Source organism: Pseudophryne corroboree, chromosome 1, assembly GCF_028390025.1.
Source record: "Pseudophryne corroboree isolate aPseCor3 chromosome 1, aPseCor3.hap2, whole genome shotgun sequence".
NCBI lineage: Eukaryota > Metazoa > Chordata > Amphibia > Anura > Myobatrachidae > Pseudophryne > Pseudophryne corroboree.
The window spans coordinates 308,248,275-308,272,995 of NC_086444.1; the positions used below are offsets into that span (position 1 = coordinate 308,248,275).

Here is a 24,721-nt window from a genome sequence, read left to right on the forward strand (position 1 = left end):
TTCTAAAGTGTATAACTAGTTTGTACAAGTGTAGAAATATTGGTGTGTGTGTGTGTGTGTGTGTGTGTGTGTGTGTAAGTACTTACTGGGCCTCAGAGAGGGAAGGGAACAATGCAGATCCAGCCATTCTAGAGTGGTTCTGTATAACTCATCGATGCTGGTTGTTGATACCATGTCATTGAAAGAGTCAAACAATGGTTTAATGATGATGCTGAACTGAGTTTACAAAGTAAGTTAAGGAATTAATAAAAAAAGTTTGACATGAGCACGTCACTCAGAGATGAAACATAACGTATCCATATTTTTGTGACTGAGAGAAACATGGGACCTGTACCACAGGCGCGCAGAGAATGCAGAGTTACATGCAACAGGGCTCTGTGTATGAAGACAAAGGAATTACACAGTTGCATGCATTAATGAGACGTTCGTACAGGGATCTAACAAACCACAGACGTCACGGATTGCAGTGGCACCCGGTGCAGAGGGCATATTAAGTGCCCCTGCAAAAAAGGGACGTGGCCCTGCTGGAAAGGGGGTGTGACCTCACGTCTGGGACCCCCATTTTGTCGCTCCGGGGGTGACGGAGATACGGGTTGCCCCAGGGGACCAGTGCAAGTGCAGTGCCGGCTCCTGCACGTAATGTTACAGTGAAGCACCCTGCTCTTGTCAGCACTTTGGCGTTACCCATCAGCAGATGACACCAGGGTGTGGCCCGCACCACTTTTGTGACGCCACTGCTTAAACATTACATATTCTGCACAATTACTAATTGCAGAAGTTACCAAATCATGATAAATGATGATTGAACAGGTATGGGGCAACATTCATTAAGCAATAATATAGTACAATTTGTGTTAGGAAAAGAGCACATGACAACACGAGTAAAAAGACTTAGCTGGCTACAAGAAACCTGTACGCTGTGAGGCCATACAAAATACTGACTGATGGAGCGCCCAGTTTTCTCTAACGTCCTAGTGGATGCTGGGGACTCCGTAAGGACCATGGGGAATAGACGGGCTCCGCAGTAGACTGGACACTCTAAGAAAGATTTAGTACTACTGGTGTGCACTGGCTCCTCCCTCTATGCCCCTCCTCCAGATCTCAGTTAGAATCTGTGCCCAGACAGAGCTGGGTGCATTTTAGTGAGCTCTCCTGAGCTTGCTAATAAGAAAGTATTTTAGTTAGGTTTTTTATTTTCAGAGAGCTTCTGCTGGCAACAGACTCTCTGCTACGTGGGACTGAGGGGAGAGAAGCAAACCTACTAACTGCGGCTAGGTTGCGCTTCTTAGGCTACTGGACACCATTAGCTCCACAGGGATCGAACAGAGGAACTTAACCTTGGTCGTCCGTTCCCGGAGCCGCGCCGCCGTCCCCCTCGCAGAGTCAGAAGACAGAAGCCGGCGGGTTGAAGCAAGAAGACGTCAAAATCGGCGGCAGAAGACTCATGTCTTCATATGAGGTAGCGCACAGCACTGCAGCTGTGTGCCATTGCGCCAACACTAACCCACACACTCCGGTCACTGTAGGGTGCAGGGCGCAGGGTAGGGGGCGCCCTGGGCAGCAATTGAGTACCTCCTGGCAAAAAAGCAGCATATATACAGCTGGGCACTGTAATATGCATGAGCCCCCACCATTAATTTTACACAAAATCGCGGGACAGAAGCCCGTCGCTGAGGGGGCGGGGCCTTCTTCCTCAGCACTCACCAGCGCCATTTTCTCTCCACAGCTCCGCTGAGAGGAAGCTCCCCAGGCTCTCCCCTGCAGACTCACGGTAGAAAGAGGGTAAAAAGAGAGGGGGGGGGGCACATAAATTTAGCGCATTAATCATATATACACCAGCTACTGGGTAAACACTAAGTTACTGTGTGATTCCTGGGTTATATAGCGCTGGGGTGTGTGCTGGCATACTCTCTCTCGTCTCTCCAAAAGGCCTTGTGGGGGTCCTGTCCTCATATAAAGCATCCCCTGTGTGTGTGGTGTGTCGGTACGCTTGTGTCGACATGTTTGACGAGGAGGGCTATGTGGAGGCAGAGCAGGTGCAGATGAATGACGTGTCTCCGCCAACGGCGCCGACACCTGATTGGATGGATATGTGGAAGGTGTTAAATGATAATGTAAACTCCTTGCATAAAAGGTTGGATAAAGCTGACACCTTGGGACAGTCGGGGTCTCAGCCCATGCCTGATCCTACAGCGCAGAGGCCGTCAGGGTCTCAGAAGCGCCCACTATCCCAAATTGTTGGCACAGATATCGACACGGATCCTGACTCCAGTGTCGATGACGATGATGCAAAATTGCAGCCTAAAATGGCTAAAGCCATCCGCTACATGATTATAGCAATGAAGGATGTATTGCACATATCAGAGGTAAACCCTGTCCCTGACAAGAGGGTTTATATGTATGGGGAGAAAAAGCAAGAGGTGACTTTTCCCCCTTCACGAGTTAAATGAGTTATGTGAAAAAGCGTGGGATTCCCCCGATAGGAAAGTGCTGATTTCCAAAAGGTTACTTATGGCGTACCCTTTCCCGCCAACGGACAGGATGCGCTGGGAATCCTCCCCTAGGGTAGACAAAGCTCTGACACACTTATCTAAAAAGGTGGCTCTGCAGTCACAGGATACGGCCTCCCTAAAGGATCCTGCGGATAGGAAGCAGGAAAGTATCCTGAAGTCCGTTTATACACATTCAGGTACCCTACTAAGGCCGGCAATTGCGTCGGCCTGGATGTGTAGTGCTGTAGCAGCATGGACAGATACTCTGTCTGAGGAACTTGATACCTTGGACAAGGATACTATATTACTGACCCTGGGGCATATAAAAGACGCTGTCCTATATATGAGGGATGCCCAGAGAGACATTTGCCTACTGGGCTCTAGAATAAATGCAATGTCAATTTCTGCCAGAAGGGTCCTGTGGACTCGGCAATGGACAGGTGATGCAGACTCAAAAAAGCACATGGAGGTTTTACCTTATAAGGGTGAGGAATTGTTTGGGGACGGTCTCTCGGACCTAGTTTCCACAGCTACGGCTGGGAAGTCAAATTTTTTGCCATATATTCCCTCACAACCTAAGAAAGCACCGTATTACCAAATGCAGTCCTTTCGATCACAAAGAGGCAAGAAAGTCCGAGGTGCGTCTTTTCTTGCCAGAGGCAGGGGTAGAGGAAAGAAGCTGCACAATACAGCTAGTTCCCAGGAACAGAAGTCCTCCCCGGCTTCCACTAAATCCACCGCATGACACTGGGGCTCCACAGGTGGAGCCAGGAGCGGTGGGGGCTCGTCTCCGAAATTTCAGCCACCAGTGGGTTCGCTCACAGGTGGATCCCTGGGCTATACAGATTGTGTCTCAGGGATACAAGCTGGAATTCGAAGTGATGCCCCCTCACCGTTACATCAAATCGGCCCTGCCAGCTTCCCCCATGGAAAGGGAAGTAGTGTTAGCGGCAATTCACAAGCTATATCTCCAGCAGGTGGTGGTAAAGGTTCCCCTCCTTCAACAGGGAAGGGGATACTATTCCACAATGTTTGTGGTACCGAAACCGGACGGTTCGGTCAGACCCATATTGAATTTAAAGTCCCTGAACATTTATCTGAAAAGATTCAAGTTCAAAATGGAATCGCTCAGAGCGGTCATTGCAAGCCGGGAAGAGGGGGATTTTATGGTGTCTCTGGACATCAAGGATGCTTACTTGCATGTCCCCATTTATCCTCCTCATCAGGAGTACCTCAGATTTGTGGTACAGGACCGTCATTACCAATTCCAGACGTTGCCGTTTGGGCTCTCCACGGCACCGAGAATATTTACCAAGATAATGGCGGAAATGATGGTGCTCCTGAGAAAGCAAGGAGTCACAATTATCCCATACTTGGACGATCTCCTCATAAAGGCGAGGTCCAGAGAGCAGTTGCTGATCAGCGTAGCACAATCTCAGGAAGTGTTGCAACAGCATGGCTGGATTCTGAATATCCCAAAGTCGCAGCTGATTCCTACGACGCGTCTGCCCTTTCTGGGCATGATTCTGGACACAGACCAGAAGAAGGTGTTTCTCCCGGCGGAGAAGGCTCAGGAACTCGTGACTCTAGTCAGAGACCTCTTAAAACCGAAACAGGTGTCGGTGCATCACTGCACGCGAGTCCTGGGAAAGATGATGGCATCATACGAAGCCATTCCCTTCGGCAGGTTCCATGCGAGGATCTTTCAGTGGGATCTGTTGGACAAGTGGTCTGGATCGCATCTTCAGATGCATCGGCTGATCACCCTATCCCCCAGGGCCAGGGTGTCTCTTCTGTGGTGGCTGCAGAGTGCTCACCTTCTCGAGGGCCGCAGGTTCGGCATACAGGACTGGGTCCTGGTGACCACGGATGCGAGCCAGTCACTCAGGGAAGAAACTTCCAAGGGTTGTGGTCAAGTCAGGAGGCTTGTCTGCACATAAATATCCTGGAACTAAGGGCCATATACGACGCTCTGAGTCAAGCGGAGCCTCTGCTTCGCAACCAACCGGTGCTGATTCAGTCAGACAACATCACCGCAGTGGCTCATGTAAACCGCCAGGGCGGCACAAGAAGCAGGGTGGCGATGGCAGAAGCCACCAGGATTCTTCGTTGGGCGGAGAATCACGTGCAAGCACTGTCAGCAGTGTTCATTCCGGGAGTGGACAACTGGGAAGCAGACTTCCTCAGCAGGCACGACCTCCACCCGGGAGAGTGGGGACTTCATCAAGAAGTCTTCACGCAGATTACAAATCGATGGGAACTGCCACAGGTGGACATGATGGCATCCCGCCTCAACAAAAAGCTAAAAAGGTATTGCGCCAGGTCAAGGGACCCTCAGGCGATAGCTGTGGACGCACTAGTGACACCGTGGGTGTTCCAGTCGGTCTATGTATTTCCTCCTCTTCCTCTCATACCCAAGGTGCTGAGAATCGTAAGAAAAAGAGGAGTGAGAACAATACTCATTGTTCCGGATTGGCCAAGATGGACTTGGTACCCGGAACTGCAAGAAATGCTCACAGAGGACCCATGGCCTCTGCCTCTCAGACAGGACCTGTTGCAACAGGGGCCCTGTCTGTTCCAAGACTTACCGCGGCTGCGTTTGACGGCATGGCGGTTGAACGCCGGATCCTAGCGGAGAAAGGCATTCCGGATGAAGTTATTCCTACGCTGATAAAGGCTAGGAAGGACGTGACAGCAAAACACTATCACCGTATATGGCGAAAATATGTTGCCTGGTGTGAGGCCAGGAAGGCCCCTACAGAGGAATTCCAGCTGGGCCGGTTCCTGCACTTCCTACAGTCTGGAGTGACTATGGGCTTGAAATTGGGGTCCATAAAGGTCCAGATTTCGGCCCTATCCATTTTCTTTCAAAAAGAACTGGCTTCTCTTCCTGAGGTTCAGACGTTTGTTAAGGGAGTGCTGCATATTTAGCCCCCTTTTGTGCCACCAGTGGCACCTTGGGATCTCAACGTGGTGTTGGGTTTCCTGAAATCCCACTGGTTTGAGCCACTTAAGACCGTAAAGCTAAAGTATCTCACGTGGAAGGTGGTCATGCTATTGGCCTTAGCTTCGGCTAGGCGTGTGTCAGAATTGGCGGCTTTGTCATGTAAAAGCCCCTATCTGGTTTTCCATGTGGACAGGGCAGAATTGCGGACTCGTCCACAATTTCTGCCGAAGGTGGTGTCATCTTTTCATCTGAACCAACCTATTGTGGTACCTACGGCTACTCGTGACTTGGAGGATTCCAAGTTGCTTGATGTAGTCAGGGCTTTGAAGATTTATGTGGCCAGAACCGCTGGAGTCAGGAAAACTGACTCGCTGTTTATCCTGTATGCATCCAACAAGCTGGGTGCTCCTGCTTCAAAGCAAACTATTGCTCGCTGGATCTGTAACACGATTCAGCAGGCTCATTCTGCGGCTGGATTGCCGCATCCGAAATCGATAAAAGCCCATTCCACGAGGAAGGTGGGCTCTTCTTGGGCGGCTGCCCGAGGGGTCTCGGCATTACAGCTTTGCCGAGCAGCTACTTGGTAGGGTTCAAACACTTTTGCAAAATTCTACAAGTTTGATACCCTGGCTGAGGAGGACCTTGAGTTTGCCCATTCGGTGCTGCAGAGTCATCCGCACTCTCCCGCCCGTTTGGGAGCTTTGGTATAATCCCCATGGTCCTTACGGAGTCCCCAGCATCCACTAGGACGTTAGAGAAAATAAGATTTTACTCACCGGTAAATCAATTTTATCGTAGTCCGTAGTGGATGCTGGGTGTCCGTCCCAAGTGCGGACTTTCTGCAATACGTGTATATAGTTATTGCTTAATAAAGGGTTATGTTATGTTGGCATCCATGGTTGATGCTTTGTTGTTGTTCATACTGTTAACTGGGTATGTTATCACAAGTTATACGGTGTGATTGGTGTGGCTGGTATGAGTCTTACCCTGGATTCCAAAATCCTTTCCTTGTAATGTCAGCTCTTCCGGGCACAGTTTCCTTAACTGAGGTCTGGAGGAGGGGCATAGAGGGAGGAGCCAGTGCACACCAGTAGTACTAAATCTTTCTTTAGAGTGCCCAGTCTCCTGCGGAGCCCGTCTATTCCCCATGGTCCTTACGGAGTCCCCAGCATCCACTACGGACTACGAGAAATAGATTTACCGGTGAGTAAAATCTTATTTTTGGATGTCACTTTCAGGATTTTATTTTTCTCAAGCTGTTAAATATAGTAATTGTGCATTAAAATGTGCAGACATTGGGGGGAGGGGGGGGGATTCCGATATGGCTGGAAATAGCATCGCTGCTCCCTACTTGGAAGCAGCAGTGACACCAGCATATGATAATGCAGCAGGTGGTGTCTGGTATAAGTACAGTAGATGCCTCCCGCATGCATGTGTAATCCAGTGCTGTGTCCAAGGACACAGCATAGGACCACCTGCAACACCAAGGGCCAGCTGAGTAACCCATGAGGTTATGCACACTGGCCACTATATCTCCCTTGCAGAGGCCAGGAAATCTGTCAGAAGACCGAGATCCTGGCCTCAGCACTCTCACAAAACAGAGACCATTGCTGCCATCTCCCCACCCCCTAAACGGCTGCAGAATGAACTGATGACTGCAGCCGTACTACAGCCATCGATGTGGGTCCCATATTGCACTGAACATTGGTACACTGCGCCTGTAGCCACTGTTGGGACCATTGTATCCCACAAAGGTTGTTGTCACATTGGTTCCCTTAAAGATTCAGTGAGACCTGCAATCCAACCAGGGATCAGCACAAGGAACACCCGTATTAATCTGTGGTATGATGAAACCCAATGTCAGGTATAAGTACAACTCTGATCTCATTTATTTTTGTCTCTTTGCTTTGGTTGCCTGTGACATGTCACATAAAGTGGAAGCCCTACACTACAATAAGTTTGCTTGCTTATCATTGCCCATTTGAAAACTGTATCCAGTATCACACCTACATTTACTGATCCGGGCAGGTGCTCCCAGCTGTATCAATCAGCAGCAGTCATCAGGCAGCAGCATTCATTCCACAAGTGGGGACTTTTTATACATCCTGTGCTATTAAGAAACCCTTTCTCTGCCAGTACAGCATTTACTACTAACTGGATATGAGCCATTCCATATGTTTGTCATTTAGTATCTTAGAAGCTTGACAAAGCAGATCACAAAATATGATAAACGTCAAACTACTTTGTCCAAAAAGGATACGATCCAGAATCTCCAGTTTTGAATAGTTCTGGTTTTCACATACTTGTCAAAAAGTTCCCTCATGCGACTGACCCTCTGTGGCGCTATTGGTACCCCTGTGGCTGGAAGCTGCTGCTGACAAGAACTGAAAACAGCAGCAAGTTAGTTTCAGTGTTTATCGCTACTGCAGAAGTGTTAGCCTCGTTTCTGGAAGAGAGTGAGACCCGAATAATATGAAGATACGTACTTGATAGCAATGTTTAATTCTTCCACCTCTTCCCTGAGTCGCTTCATTTCTTCCAACACATGAGCCCTTTCTTGTTGCAGCTTCGCAATATGCTCCACTGTCTTCTGTAGTGTGATGGCATGGCTGATCTGATTCAGAAGACAATAAATACTTAGTTTGATAAATTACCCCTTGAACATTAGTGCATACTGCACCCTATGGATAGCAGCACTGACTCCTGTGTCTCAGACTGTTGTTGACATGTGCAACTCTGACTCTGCAAACATCCTGACAGCAGGCAGTGTATTGTACAATGGTATCACCACTCTGAAAACAATCTATGAATAATATACATACAGATGGAGCCACGATTATCTTGACTTCTACTGTATGTTGCGCCTAGGCACACCATGGTTTATTAGCATAAGCATTTCATCTATTGTTCTCAGCTGCAATATAATGAGAGAACAATACAGCAGGGGATTAAGTCATTACAGCAGGGGATTTAAGGGGGGTACTCACGGAGCGATCGCTGCTTAAAATCTAAGGAATCTGATTAGATTGCTTAGATTTTAAGCAGCGATCACTCCGTATATGTACCCCTCACAGCGATAGCGATGAGCAGCCCCGCGCATGCAGGCCAATCTAGCAGGTCGCTCACTTCACCTGCTGGGTGAAATGAGCGCCCCCCCCACCCCCGGCACGCTCAGCACACATAGCCCGTGAATACGGCCCTTAAATCTGACTGCCCTGGCTCAGTTAATCCTATTAAAGGCCAAGATAAAGGTGGCTCTATCTGTACGCCTGACCAGCATTTATACCCCTAGCAACACTGAGTGATGCAGCACAATACTCTACAATACAGTAGATAGGAGTGAATGTAGTTACCGGTTTGGTGCTGGAGGACACAAAACTGTTCAGTGTGCTGAAGGCAATTTTTATATTAAACCTCCTCTTCTGTTCTGCAGAAATAGGCTTCAATCTCTGGTTCTGCAAAATAAAGACATTGCGTTACTGTACACCTTTTCCAATGTAGCATTCCATACCAATAACAGGATTTTGAAGGGTGTCCCTCCGTTTGGGCCACCACCATTCACTGCATTAAAGCAAGGTTCAGGCATGTACATATAGCTGGGACCTCTGCTAATCGCTATGACAATACCAAAAGGAAGGAGAAGACTTCTAGAGGTATATTTACTAAAAGTAGATTTTAAATCGATCCTAATCAATGTTGGACTTCCAGGGCTAAGAGACACTTTTACTAACATTTAAAAATGAATATTAAATCATCATCTGTCAGTTAATGTTTTAGCTCTATAAGCCCAACATCGAGTAAGATCAATTTTAAATCGATCTGAAATAGATTAAAAATCGATCAAAATCGACCTTTATTAAATATACGCCCTAGATTCTACACTGCAGTGTTGCCTCGGCTCTTGGGGACACCCAACAGGTGCTCACTGTTGCCCAGGAACCCCCTACACTCGAATCACAACAGTTCTGTGGTTTATAAGGTGGAAGCAGCTCCTAGAGAACGCTCAGTGAATGCCTGTAAATATAACTTTTTTGTTTTGCTCTGTATCAAGAATTATAAACCTCCCTGTAGAGTTTCTGGGCCAAATGTAATAGAGTTTTTCAGTTTTTTTCAAAGTTGCAATCATTTACACTGCAAAACCAGGTTGTTTTTGCGGCGTAAATGATTGCCACTTTAAAAAAAAACAAAAAAAAAAAACGCAAAACCTTACCAAATCTCTCACTTTTGGAAACTCTCACTCTATTACATTTGGCCCAATGTGTTTGTCCCGGCATAGTGAGTGGCAAGCTGCCCGTCATCTAACACAATATACGAAAGCACACGCACACATACGTGGCTTTACCAGTGACTGGTGTGGTGTTGTCACAGCAGAGCAATAGTGAACCAATCTGCCAACAGTCAAGCCCAGGTTGACAGTTGTCCTGTGCCCTCAATGTAAGCCTTAAACACTTCCTGTACTCCCCTTAGTCCAGTAGGAACTGTAATCCCCAGCCAGGGCTCATCTCCTCCCCTCTCAATCCCAATCTTAGGAGGCCCCTACACCAGCGGAGTATCAGGGCAATTCCCGTTCACCTGATGCCTGGTCAGGACCAACGCTTTTATTTGCCCGGCTTTTGTACGGCCCACATAAGAGGAGATCTTAGTGGAGTATCTAATCACTGCCCTGCTCTCGCCATTATCAGGAGAGATCCAACACAGCAGTTCTCAATGAAAGCCTTAGAGCTGATGTATTGGAACTCAGCGTTATGTACTGAGAGTGCAGATCAATGGCAAAGATAAATGTGGCGATGTCAGTGCAGGACTCCTGCTAAAGCCAGTAAATCGGAGCACGGTACCCTCCTCCCAATGACATCACAAAATTGTATAAGACATCAAAAATAATACAATTAACAGGACACATGAAATAGAAAAATAAAAAAGGTTGACTTTAATATATGAAAGAGGTATTGGTGGTCTAAAATAGGGCAAGTTGAACATTTGGAAGAGCGTGAAATTGGCTGTACTATGGGCCCAATTCAGACCTGATCGCAACAGCAAAATTGTTCTCTAATGGGCAAAACCATGTGCACTGCAGGGGAGGCAGATATAACATGTGCAGAGAGAGTTAGATTTGGGTGGGTTATATTGGTTCTGTGCATGGCAAATACTGGCTGCTTTATTTTTACGATGCAATTTATATTTCAGTTTGAACACATCCCACCCAAATCTAACTCTCTCTGCCCCACCTGCACTGCACATGGTTTGCCCATTAGAGAACAATTTTGCTGCTGGGATCAGGTCTCAATGAGGCCCTACGTAAGAATTTTGACACAGTATGATCTAATCCATGTATTTGGTATCGAGGCAGCAACTTCCTACAAAAACTTAAATCCACTAATGTAAATACACTAAGGCAGTGGTTCCCAAACTCGGTCCTCAAGTACCCCCAACAGTTCATATTTTTCAGGTCACCTAGCAGTTGAACAGGTGTATTCATTACTCACTGACACATTATAAAAGATCCAAAGGTGGGGCAAATTATTTCACTTGTAATCCTGTGAGGAGACCTGGAAAACATGAACTGTTGGGGATACTTGAGGACCGAGGTTGGGAACCACTGCTCTAAGGGATAAATGTGTAACTCAATGTGAAGTATTAGAATGCTGCATCCAATATACAGATGCATTTGTTACTCTTTACTGAATCATCAACACAAACATCCAATATTGAGAAACAAGTCATTCATAGGGGTGAGTGGTTCTTGTTCTTCTCTTGTAATGCTCAGGGAGAGACTGTACCTTAGTAATACAACCATGCGTCTCCACTGTGGTTTTTCCTGAGCTGTGTGGGGGGCTGAGGCTGTGTTCAGATGCACAAGGTGATCCCTGCCTTGAATTCTGACAATCCCAGCCTTAAACACATAAAACATACAATATTGAAACACCATGAAATATGTTCAGGTTTACATATGTAATCATGTGCAGGTGGAAATATATTATAACAAATAGAAAGAGCTAAAACATTTTAAAAGTAGTGTTATCAAGAATAGTTTAGAAACACAAGTAAAATGTATATGAACAAGAACCTCTTTAAAAAAAAACAGGTATAACACAGTAAATTCTGATTCCATTACTTATAACCAGATATCATCACTTGAGTATTCATTACAAAAACTTGTTATACAGAATAAAGGCATCACTTAGTGAAATATACTCCAGGTATTAGAAGTCTCCTGGAGTATAACCACTGAATAAAATGCATTGCCCACAGCTTTTATCCATCACTAAACTCCGGACTTCCAATGTTTTTTTATTCCTCTCCCCCCACTCACACACTAGAAGTACATTATACTATACACACTGATGAGCCAAAAACATTATGACCACCTGCCTAATATACTGTTACTGCTCCACGTGCCACCAGAACAGCTGTGACTTGCTGAGGTATGGACTTCTGGCCCCCGTACACTTATACGATATGGCATACAATCATGCGATTTCGATCGCATCTGTGCGATCAATCGTATGATTGTATACACATATTGTGCACCATGCGACGCAATGCGCGGGCACACCGGTCGAATCTCGCGTCTCAGGATCTTATGTGCTGCACTTAATATTTATTGCATCGCAGTGCGATCGCATGTGTTTTTTTAAATACATGCAAGATATCGCACTGCGATGGGCACCCGCCGGGAGCGGCCACAGGCCGCTCCCACTCGGCGGTGATGTGCACATCACGTGATTACCATGCAATCTGTTGCATGATAATCACTTTGGCAGTTCAGGTGCGAAAACTGCCGGTGCGATGCCCCGCGATGTCGCATTGCGGGGCATCAAGCTGGGCATACACTACACAATTATCTGCCAGATAATCTACCAGATCTGGCTGGTTGGAATGAAAATCTGGTAATGGATGAGAGCAAATGACAATCAACCATTTGCTCCCAAACACTGGAAAATGGATAAAACCTGTCTGTGATTTAACCAATTTGTATGAACGACAGTTTTTGTCTGTTTTCCAGTGTTTGGGAGCAGATCTGGCAGATTGTCTGACAGATAATTGTTTAGTGAATGCCCAGCTTTAATTTCATTGTAAGGTGGAGCCGCTGCTGATCGGACTTGTGTAATTCATGAGTGTCCCCGGTTTAAAGGCATAGTATGGTAAGCCTACATACACACACACATACATACATACATACATACACACTACTCCCGTCACTGTCATTACAATTGTCTGTGATTTGTGCGATTTTGTTGGATGGTACCAGATGGGAAAATCTTTGTTGACCTCTTAGCATTGATGAGTCTTGGCCACAAAACACCCTGTCTGTGGTTTGTGGCTTTTACCTCCTCAGACCAGTCTGTCATACACTCATCAAGACTGACCTTAAGCACCTCCACTCACATCTTTACGCCTGCCCAGATCTTCTGCATTCAACACATCAGCTATGTGCAGATAATGCCACCTTACAGACTAATATATATTGGCATGTGCCATTGTTTAGAGCAAGTCCACGTCATTCACTCCATATGGTAGTGGTCATAATGTTTTTGACTCAAGTGTGTATAACAAAAATGCCTTGTCCGTCTATTGTGCAAATCTTTACTTCTACACTAAGGGCCTAATTCAGATCTGAGCGTACATGTGCTAAATTTAGCACATCTATGATCAGCTTCCCTGACATGCGAGGGAAACCCCCTGCACAGGGCTAGTCCACCCCATATGTCAGGCCCTGCCACGTCGCACAAGAGCATCGCACAGTTGTGACGCTTTTGTACTTGAAGAGTAGCTCCCCACCAGCACAGCTCCTGCGCGCCGGCAGGGAGCTACCCGTCGCTGTCCGGGTCGCAGCGGCTGCGCGTGACGTCACACAGCCGCTGCGGCACGCCCGCCGCACAGTCCGGGCACGCTTGCGTTGCCCGGATCGTGCCCCTAAAATGGCAGCCAAACGCCGCCAGCCCACCCCCTCCTGCTCAGTGAACGCCTCTGTCTGTCAATCAGACAGAGGCGATCGCAGGGCTGAGACAACCGTCTGCTGTCTGGTATACGCCGGCGCAGTTCAGACCTGATCGGCTACTGTGCGAAAACGCACAGCAGCGATCAGGTCTGAATTAGGTCCTAATGCCGTTGACTGGAAAAGAAAAAGAAAAAAAAAACAGAATTACTACTTTACTATTAAACTTATTTGTCCAGCATATGTTGGCACTAGATAATATAAGATTCTAACAGCAAAGTAAAATACACCAAAAAAATAATAATAATTCAGGATCCATTGACAAATGAAGATATGTTGCACCAATTTGAACTCTCTTTGGGTTAGAACACTGTAATAAGCATTAAAATACAGTCACAATAAAAAGATCCCAGATATCTACTCATATTAAGCAATCGTGCAGGGTAATCTATTTTTTTTCTAATTTCTCCTAATAGCCAACAGAACACAGATTATGGATTACGTACAAAAATGCATCAACAAGTCTGTACTAATTTATAGATTTGCCAATTATTTCTTAAGTACTGTAGAATAACTGTAAAACAGTATAACCAGTCAACAATGGACAAACCATAAAACACAGGAATAACTAATATGCTGCAATGAAATACATCAAAGCATGGTGTATTCTCCCTCTGAGCTCACAGGATGAAGGAGAAGGCACAGTACTGCAATTCTGTGAGGGAGTCATTTCTCTCTTCACCAAATTCTCATCCACTGGGTTAGGATAGATTCGAGTCACAGCAGACTGGGACTTCTGGCTGCCCTGAGATTGCTGAGCTGTTCCAACAAGGATACTGCCATGAAACTCTCCAGAGGTCTGTTAGATAAGGAAAACGAATAAGTTAACAATGGAACGCGCAAAATTGGGTCAACTGTCAATGACTGGATATACTTAGTACAAACAAGGTCATGTCAACTGGATTGGTTGACATTGTGCGATGAAAGCAACAATGACCACGTTCTACAAAACATTTTAGGACTGTTAAAAATAAAATAAATTGTATTAACTCTACATGAACATAAGTATTGAAAGCTACAAAGCTTTAGCTAGAGAAATTACAAGGTAATTCAAGGTATGATCTGAATTTAAGAGTCATATTTGATCAGCTTCTTACTCCTGAAAGTCCAGCTGGTGCAATGACAACGTTGGATTGGGGAATTCTTGGTGCAAGCATGGTATTTCTCTTACGTGAGGCAGGCGATACGATCACAGCTTGAGTCTGACCTGAAAAGGGTGCTGAAACAGATAATCAGGTGCCCTATCAGAAGCATGTTTGCAGAACAACAACAAATACATATAAATACCACAAACATAGGCTGCAATAAATCTCCATTTCAAGGTACATCCTGACAAACAAAAAGACCCATAAAGTTTCAGACAAAAAGAAATAAATAGGATTTTAGTACCTACCGGTAATCCTTTTCTCTTGGTCCGTAGAGGATGCTGGGGACTCCCTAAGGACCAGGGGGTATAGACGGATCCGCAGGAGCCTGAGCACACTATAAAGACTTGAACTGGGTGTGAAACTGGCTCCTCCCTCTATGCCCCTCCTCCAGACCTCAGTTAGAAAACTGTGCCCAGGAGAGATGGACATTTCGAGGAAAGAATTTATTGTTATAACACGGTGAGTGTCATACCAGCTCACACCTCAAACACACCGTAGAACGAGGCATTCAGTAGAATACCAGCCAACGGCATGAACAAAACACAGCCACATGCTGAGAGGATATGTAACACAACCTGTGTGTCCACATAAGCAAAAATAAGACCCCGCATGCCGTGTCATGAACAACGGTAGCAACCGCCAGACAGAGAAGACACAACACCAGGGTGTAACCAAAAGCAATCATTGCAGACACAGTACGCACTGGGACGGGCGCCCAGCATCCTCTACGGACTAAGAGAAAAGGATTTACCGGTACCTATTTTCTCATACGTCCTAGAGGATGCTGGGGACTCCGTAAGGACCATGGGGTTTATACCAAAGCTCCAAAACGGGCGGGAGAGTGCGGACGACTCTGCAGCACCGAATGAGCAATCATAAGGTCCCCAAAAATCAGGGTATCAAACTTGTAGAGCATAGCAATAGCGTTTGATCTCGACCAAGAATCCGCTCGGCAAAGTTGAACCGCCGAGACTCCTCGGGCATCCGCCCAAGAAAAGCCCATCTTCCCCAAAAAAAATGGACCTCCACCGACTTCGGTGATGGCAATTCAGCCGTAGAACGAACATGCCAAACCGCATCACAGATTCAGCGTGTAACAGACTGCATAACGCAGTCTCCCAAACCATGCTGGGAATATACCAGACAAACATAGAAACATAGAATTTATCGGCAGATAAGAACCACTTGGCCCATCTAGTCTGCCCCTTTTTTTTTTATATTATTTTTATCTCTAACCTTATTTGATCCTTATTTCTTTGTAAGGATATCCTTATGTCTATCCCATGCATGTTTAAATTGCTCTACTGTCTTAGCCTCTGCCACCTCTGATGGGAGGCTATTCCACTTGTCCACTACCCTTTCTGTGAAATAATTTTTCCGCAAATTTCCCCTGAACCTCCCCCCCTCCAGTCTCAGTGCATGTCCTCGTGTCCTATTGCTTCTCTTCATTTGGAGAATGTTTCCCTCCTGGACTTTGTTAAAACCCTTGATATATTTGAAAGTTTCTATCATGTCCCCCCTTTCCCTTCTCTGCTCCAAACTATACATATTGAGATTTCTTAGTCTTTCAGGGTATGTTTTGTGATGTAGGCCATGCACCATTTTAGCTGCCCTCCTTTGTACAGTTTCTAATGTATTAATATCCTTTTGAAGATATGGCCTCCAGAACTGAATACAGTATTCTAAATGAGGCCGTACCAATGACCTATACAGTGGCATTATTACTTCTTTCTTTCTGCTGCTGATTCCTCTCCCAATGTAGGCAAGCATCTGACTAGCCTTCCTCATTGCCTTGTTACATTGCTTACATGCCTTTAAGTCATCTGAAATAGTGACTCCTAGATCCCTTTCCTCCTCAGTAGTTTCCAGTATAGTGCCATTAATACTGTATTTAGCTTTAGGATTTTTGAGACCCAAGTGCATGATTTTGCATTTTTTGGCATTAAACTGTAATTGCCAGACTCTTGACCATTCCTCTAATCTACCTAGATCCTCAATCATTTGTTTTACCCCACCTGGTGTGTCTACCCTGTTGCATACCTTTGTGTCATCTGCAAAAAGGCATACTTTCCCTTTAATGCCATTTGCAATGTCACCAATAAAGATATTAAAAAGCACTGGTCCAAGTACAGATCCCTGGGGTACTCCACTGGTAACATTTCCCTCCTGTGAATGCACTCCATTTACCACAACTCTCTGTTTTCTATCCTTAAACCAAGATCTTATCCATTCAATAATCCTAATATCCAATCCCAAACTTTCAAGTTTATTTAGCAGTCTGCGATGTGGAACTGTGTCAAAAGCCTTACTAAAGTCTAGATAAGCTATATCCATGGCTCCACCTTTATCCATCACTTTAGTCACACAATCAAAAAAGTCAATAAGATTTGTTTGACATGATCTCCCCCCAGTGAATCCATGCTGTTTGGGATCCAGTAAATTGCCGGATTTGAGATAATCTACAACTCTTTCTTTTAAGAGTGTTTCCATCAATTTCCCTACTACTGATGTAAGACTCACTGGTCTGTAGTTGTTTGCCTCTTCCTTGCTTCCACTTTTGTGCAGTGGGACTACGTTTGCTCTTTTCCAGTCCCCTGGAATTACTCCTGTAGCTAATGACTGGTTGAATAATTCTGTCAATGGTGCTACCAGCACCTCTTTAAGTTCTTTTAGTATCCTTGGATGTATCCCATCTGGCCCCATAGATTTGTCCACTTTCAGCTTTGAGAGTTCTGTTAGGACCTTCTCCTCTGTAAATGTACTTGTTTCATTTTCCTGAATATCCCTGCAACTTAACTGTGGCCCCTTCCCCTCTCTTTCAGTAGTAAATACTGAGCAAAAATAATCATTAAGATGATCTGCTATTAAATTGTCTCCTTCAACAAGACTCCCAGTGTCCGTCTTTAGTTTTATAATTCCGCCTTTTGTTTTTCTCCTTTCGCTTATATACCTAAAAAAAGTTTTGCCTCCTTTACCCACTAACTGGGCCATTTTCTCCTCAGCTTGTGCCTTTGCACATCTGATTACCTTCTTTGTCTCCTTCTGTCTAACAAGATATATCTTTTTGTCTTCATTATTTTGTGTCTGCTTATATTTCCTAAAAGCCATCTTTTTTGCTCTCACAATATTTGCTACTTCTTTTGCAAACCACACTGGCTTCCTTTTCCTTGTGTTTTTCCTAACAGTTTTGATACAAAGGTCTGTTGCCTTCATTATTGCACATTTTAATGTTTCCCACCTCTCCTGCACTGTTTCCAAGTTCCTCCACTCTGCCAAAGAATCGCTTACACATTTTCCCATCCCTACAAAATCAGCCTTCCTAAAATCCAACACCTTTGTTTTTGTATGGGACGAGTCAGTCTCTGTCTTAATGCTGAACCATACTGCTTGATGATCACTGGATCCCAGGTTTTTACCCACTTTTACGTCCGATAATCTGTCTCCATTTGTAAGTATTAAGTCTATTAAATCTAGTATTAAGCTCTAAACAGAGCCTCTGTTTCTCCAAACTGAGCCAAATTTACGACCTACATACTCAAATCCCTGGCTAGATCGAGGGAATTTGAATCAGCTAATGCCTAAGTAACCACCGGCATCAAAATAGGCCGATGTTTGTGAAACTTAGAAACCACCCTTGGTAGAACTACCAACAGAGTACTCAATTCCTCTCCATCCACCTGAAAGATCAAACAAGGCTCTTGTGAGACAAAACCACCACTTCCGACACCCGCCTTGCAGACGTCAAAGCCAATAGCATGACCACTTTCCAAGAGAGAAATTTTGTAAAGAAACTTATTAGGCTTGCCTCCACACCGGCTTGTAAAGTATGGATAAGCATGACCTAGCTGAAAGTTCTCCATAGGAGCCTTCCTGGATACACACCGAGACACACAATTACTCCAACTACGGTGGTAACGCTTTGCCGTTAGTTCTTTCCTAGCCTGAAGAATTGAGGAAACAACTTCACTGGGAACACCCGTTCGGCTTAGGATATGGCATTCAACCGCTCCCGCGTCAGACGCAGTCGCGGTAAGTCCTGATACACGCCCTGATCTTGTTGTAACATTACCTCACGTAGAGGAAGAGGGCAGTAATCTTCTATGAGTAAACCATGAAACTGGATAGCCAACCCTCACTGGCTAGACCGGATTCAAGAGGATCACCGGAACCTTAGATTATCTTACGCTTACCACCATCAGAAAAGTGAAAGCTGAGAGGTCACATAGACCGACTAAAAACACCCACGGAGTCACGAGGATGTCCACTGCTATATCTTGAGTGTCCCTTGACCTGGAACAATCTCCTTGAGGCCTTTCGTTTAGGCGAGATGCCCACATGTCCAATTGCGACACTCCTCAAAGACTTGTCACGTCTGGGAAAGCTTCTCGATGATGACTGAATTTTTCCCGGCTGGATATCGCGTCAGCAGAGGAAATCTATTTCTCCGTCGTTAACCTCTGGAACGAAGACTGCTAAAATAGCGTTTACCAGACTTCCCACTCAACTGCAAATGTGCATCTTCTGCCATTGCCGCATTGCTCCATGTTCCGCCATAGCGGCTTACTTACGCCACTGCTGACAAGTCGTCTGGCAGAACTAACACGGCAGAACACGAAGAATACGTTCGTCGAAATAGCTCTTAATTCAAGAAAGCTTACAGCAGACAAGTTTCCCAACTTGATCTTATCCTCTGGAAATACGTCCCTTGCAAAGGACTGCTCCCCAGCTTCGGAGATCTGTATGCACGGACACCAGGATCTAAACCTGGATCCCGAACCTTCATTCCTCTAGAAGGAAAGAACCGAGCAGACACTACAGGAGCGATGTCCTGTCCATTTGGATTATATTCCGGTGCATGCGCAGGTGAGACCCGGACCACATTTCCAACTGGTCCCATGAAAACCACTCTGGTATTAGACCTGCTGACCGAAAAAAGCCTCTTAGGCCGCACCCATCTGTCTTATTAACTGAACATATTGATGAGGTGTCACCTCAAAGCCGACCCAACTCTGGATCCTCAGACCTTTTTCCACAGGAAAAATACCGAACCTTAACCGGTCAGTATCTACTCCGAAACCCACTTTTGACATCTGTGTCGTTGGGAACAACAGCCAATCCCTATGTCAAAGAACAGTCAGAGAGAAACAACGATTTGCACCTTTATACAGGGACAACCAGACAATGTCCTGAACCTGACGCACCTCTGTATGGCGTCGTGTACTACCTTCCCTTCCAGAGGGGAATGGCAAGATCTATTAGAAAAAACAGTAAGGGGAAACAACCGTAACTCAGAATGTTCCCCTTTGGCTTCTATAAATAACTCACAGGTCCTAGTCTATTCCCGGACTAACTGAAAATTAGTAGACAAGTGGTCACCGGAGTGGGAACCAGCCAGATAGACTCAGCGACAAGTGGTGGATGTAGTGAAAACAGAAAACGACATCCACTTCTGCGAACCTAACAAGGCTGCAGAACTCTTACCTTTTCACCTTCCACTGACTGCACAGAAAAGGAAAAAGGAACGGTATCGAAACGGTTAAAACGACTGCATCCCGCAAAAGAATGCGTCACCAACCATTGTGAAGGAGGCTAACTCACGAAGCTAGACTTACCAGTGGAATCCGCCGAGATCGACTGAACAGAGGCCACACCAAACAGCTGTATACCTCCCACCAGCATCTCCCGGAGACCTCCTCCGCATATTCCGGTCACACCTCCTTCTGTCACGTGGCAGCCTGCTGTAATGTTATAAGGTAGAATAAACATATGCAAGCCTACCCACTCTGGGTAGGATCCTACCCGAATACAACATTCCGTCAAGTGCATACAGTGCAAATAAGGACAAAGTATAGAAATAAAATGTCACTTAGCTGCCTGTGTATGATCCTTTGCGACCGGCTCCTTTTACCCGGTTGTATTCGGGTATCCTACCCGAATACAACATTCCGTCAAGTGCATACAGTGCAAATAAGGACAAAGTATAGAAATAAAATGTCACTTAGCTGCCTGTGTATGATCCTTTGCGACCGGCTCTGCGTCGGCCAGGAGTTGACTGTCATAATTTTCTCTCCGCGTTGTGAAGAGAATAATATTCGGACTCCTTGAGAGGATCGAAATCAACTCGTCATGGCCAATCTAGAGCTTAATCAACAGAGCGACCAGCACATGATAAGAATACCATTATTTCAGCATTTGTTGATATACATCCTGCAATACACAATAAAACACATATATCCTAACCATGCATATATAACCTATATCTACATATATAGACATAACCTATATGCAAGTGGATTGTCCAGACCTGTCAGGTCCCTAGTGACAGTAATGTGTTGTGAATGTGTATGACCATGTACTGACATGCCCCCGATGTGGATCTACCAGGAACGTTATGGTCGACAGAAACTTAGTAAATGTCGACAGCAAGGAATATTAAGTGGGCAAATAATAATAATAATCACGGAACCCCAAGGGGTCTGAGGGAAGCATACAAATACAATTTTGATAACACTCCCCCCACATATACCTCTACAGATATACACACACACACACACACACACACACACACAGGTACAAGGCAATAACCGCCTGATAACATCATTACCCAGGAAATACCGTTGATGCCGACAGGGCATCAACAAACAACTGTCTCCCGCCTATCGTGTTTACTGTTTTAAGCACACAAACACCAATTTGCTAATACTTAATTTTCCGAATCAAGTACCGTCATCGAAGCCGACATTTACCCCACAGTAGTTTGTGACAAAACCCTCACACCTGTCGACATATGTCGACCAACCAATAGTGGGTACAAACAGGGAACAGTGAATTGATGTATTACAACAAGGATTGTGCGACCATTATCAACATAATGCTAAAGGACACCCATATAGCATTAAAAAAACCCTGTGTCCCCCCACCTTCCTACTATACAGTAAGTCTTGTTGGGGAGTGGAGGAAATGGCGCTGACTCCTCTGTGAGGGCTAAGCTCCGCCCCTTCCCGGCGCGCTTAAGCCCGCTCATAATAGTATAAACATTATATATATATATACACACAAGCCGGTCTGGCACCGTATATAGTGTAAAGACACTATATACCATAAGAAACAAATGCCGCACAGGGCGCTCCCCCCCCGTGCGCCCTGCACCCAAACAGACCCTCGGCGTGTGGGAGCACCGGCGCTAACCGCGCCCCTGCTATCAAATTGCGGGGTTATCATATGGGGTGCCCGGACCACAAACGACCCACCAGAAACCTATAAATTGGTCCATATAGATATATAAGCTAGTAGAAAAAATTCTTCCTAAGGCGCTGCGAATTGGAGCAGCAGTAGACCGTATGGATAGGTCACCAACCTACAAAGACAATATGTAACAGAAAAATACAGTCTCACTTTCTGCGCTCCAAATGTCCCCTTGTTTTAAACGATCCTCACAGCGATGTCATATTGTTCATGAAAAAGACAAAAAAATATAATAGTGTAATCCTGTATGAGCATAGAAGTTCTTTCCACTGTGTTAAGGGAGAACTAGGTGATGAAGATGGTCCCAAAAGAGAAATAAGCCGTCCACCTTCTTATAGGGTCACCCAAAGTGATGCCGTGAAGATACGGTAATAGATCCTTCCGTGTATGCTTACTTGAAAATGGAAGATAGAAAGCACATAAAGGTTTCTTTTCCGTAAGGGTTTTTTCCTCTGTGACACCGTATATTGAGCATGAATATCACTCATATGGTGAGTATGCAATGAAAAAAAAAGAAAGGGGGAAGCCAATTAGGGCCAAAAGAACCCTCCTTTTATTAAAATACACAAATGAAACATAAATAGACAACCAGCCGTACCAAATGGGGAGCAGAGATGGAAATCAACTGACATGAAGTGATCCGGATATCATAAAATGTCATATGCCCCCTTCAATGGATGTACTGGTTTAGGACATCAATATAGCACTGTATCAACTCGTTTCGACGCTCTGCGGCGTCTTTGTCAAGATTTAACAGTGTGTTTCACACCGATATGCAGCCTCTCCTGTGTGGTCAGCTGAATGAGATATATAAGCTGCCCAGGGCGCCTCCCCCCCCCCCCCCGCCCGGCGCCCTGCACCCATGGAAGCCGGCGGCGGGGAAGAAATGGCGCGTAACGCATTACAACATGCTGGCGTTGGTCCGGGACACGGAGCCCCGGCACCACCAGTTTAACCTCACAAATTTCTGTAATATGTGGGAGCCGGCGGAGGGGGAGAAATGGCGCGCAGTGCGCTATAACATGCTGGCGGGGGTCCGGGACACGGAGCCCCGGCACCGCCAGTGTAACCTCACACAGCCCAGATCACGAACTGTAAAATGCTGCCCAGGGCGCTCCCCTCCAGCGCCCTGCACCTGTGGGAGCCGGCGGCGGGGGAACAATGGCGCGCAGCGTGCTGTGATATACTGGCGGGGGAATGAGACCCAGTGCCCAGGCACTGAAACGCTTTTATGCCAGCCTCAATAAGAAATCAGTAATATGCTGCCCAGAGCACTCCCTCCCCCCCCCAACCCCCCACCCCCTGCACCCTGTGAGTGGCGTTGGTGTGTGGGAGCAAGGAGCGCAGCGCGACCGCTGTACCTCCGTTACCGAAGTCTTCTGCCGTCACTGAAGTCCTCTGTTCTTTACATACTCACCCTTCTTCTTTCTTCTGGCTTCTGTGAGGGGGGTGACGGCGTGGCTCCGGGAACAAGCAGCTAGGCGCACCAAGTGATCGAACCCTCTGGAGCTAATGGTGTCCAGTAGCCGAGAAACAGAGCCTTTAAACTAAGAAGAAGTAGGTCTGACTTCTCTCCCCTCACTCCCACGCTGCAGGGAGCCTGTAGCCAGCAGGTCTTCCTGAAAATAAAAAACCTAACAAAGTCTTTTAGAGAAACTCAGGAGAGCTCCCCTAGTGTGTGACCCATCACTCCTGGGCACAAAGTCTAACTGAGGTCTGGAGGAGGGGCATAGAGGGAGGAGCCAGTTCACACCCAGTTCAAGTCTTTTTAGTGTGCCCAGGCTCCTGCGGATCCGTCTATACCCCATGGTCCTTACGGAGTCCCCAGCATCCTCTAGGACGTATGAGAAACAAAGGTAATGATGGCTGTATGGAATGTTTGTATAGCATCCTTCAAAATTCATCTATAATTTGTTTCCAAGATATGGTAACCTTGGACTTCCCATTTCCAACCATTATTTGTTTGATGTCCTGTTTATTTTCTCTACAATAGATTTCAATGTGTGAACACTTGGATCTTTTCTTTACCCTTGCCAGATTCCTTATTCCTTTCCTTCCCAGACTCTCCTTGTACTCCCTCCCTCCCTGGGTGTTAGCTAAATTACTAACCACTTGGGTCACTGATACAACCTCATCACCAAAGGGTCTATCACCTAATGCTGCAGCTGTTATCATTGCTGGTTTGACAGTCCCTGTAAGTGTAAATTATACAATGCATGTCTGATGGCCAGCACTTAGCAAGGGTCATGGCTTCTGCCTTATTTTCTAAAACAAGAAGCATTCTATTGTAATCCTTAAACCTCTTTGGTTTCTTTAAAGGGATCTACAATACCGTTTCTGAGGCCTGCTCTCATATGTCAGTGCGGCATACAGTAGCACATGAAAGGATTCCAGCAACACCCCCTTACTTACTTACGCAAACTGGTAAATAGAATACACAATGAACGCACACAAATGTATATATCAAAATAAATAAAGGAGCCTACTAATGAGATATATATGCATGAGGAGGGAGTCTGCAGTTATGAAAACATAAATAAATAGAAATTCACCTTAAATCTTTGATTTCCACAGAACCAAGTAAACTATTAACATATATATATATATATATATATATATATATATATATATATATATATAATAAGAATTTACTTACCGATAATTCTATTTCTCGGAGTCCGTAGTGGATGCTGGGGTTCCTGAAAGGACCATGGGGAATAGCGGCTCCGCAGGAGACAGGGCACAAAAAAGTAAAGCTTTACTAGGTCAGGTGGTGTGCACTGGCTCCTCCCCCTATGACCCTCCTCCAGACTCCAGTTAGGTACTGTGCCCGGACGAGCATACACAATAAGGGAGGCATTTTGAATCCCGGGTAAGACTCATACCAGCCACA

General features: G+C 45.7%; 1 protein-coding gene across 1 annotated transcript in view; it reads right to left on the minus strand.

Annotated features, from left to right (window-relative positions):
- MLXIP (MLX interacting protein) overlaps positions 1–24,721 on the minus strand; it is a 173,083-nt gene that overhangs the window by 3,013 nt on the left and 145,349 nt on the right. Inside the window, exons 10-16 of the mRNA XM_063930047.1 lie at positions 14,533–14,654; positions 14,060–14,234; positions 11,217–11,329; positions 8,793–8,894; positions 7,926–8,053; positions 7,700–7,823; positions 87–216 (exon numbers count right to left, since the gene is read on the minus strand). Coding sequence (XP_063786117.1) covers positions 87–216; positions 7,700–7,823; positions 7,926–8,053; positions 8,793–8,894; positions 11,217–11,329; positions 14,060–14,234; positions 14,533–14,654 — 894 coding nt within the window. The remainder of the gene's footprint in view (positions 1–86; positions 217–7,699; positions 7,824–7,925; positions 8,054–8,792; positions 8,895–11,216; positions 11,330–14,059; positions 14,235–14,532; positions 14,655–24,721) is intronic.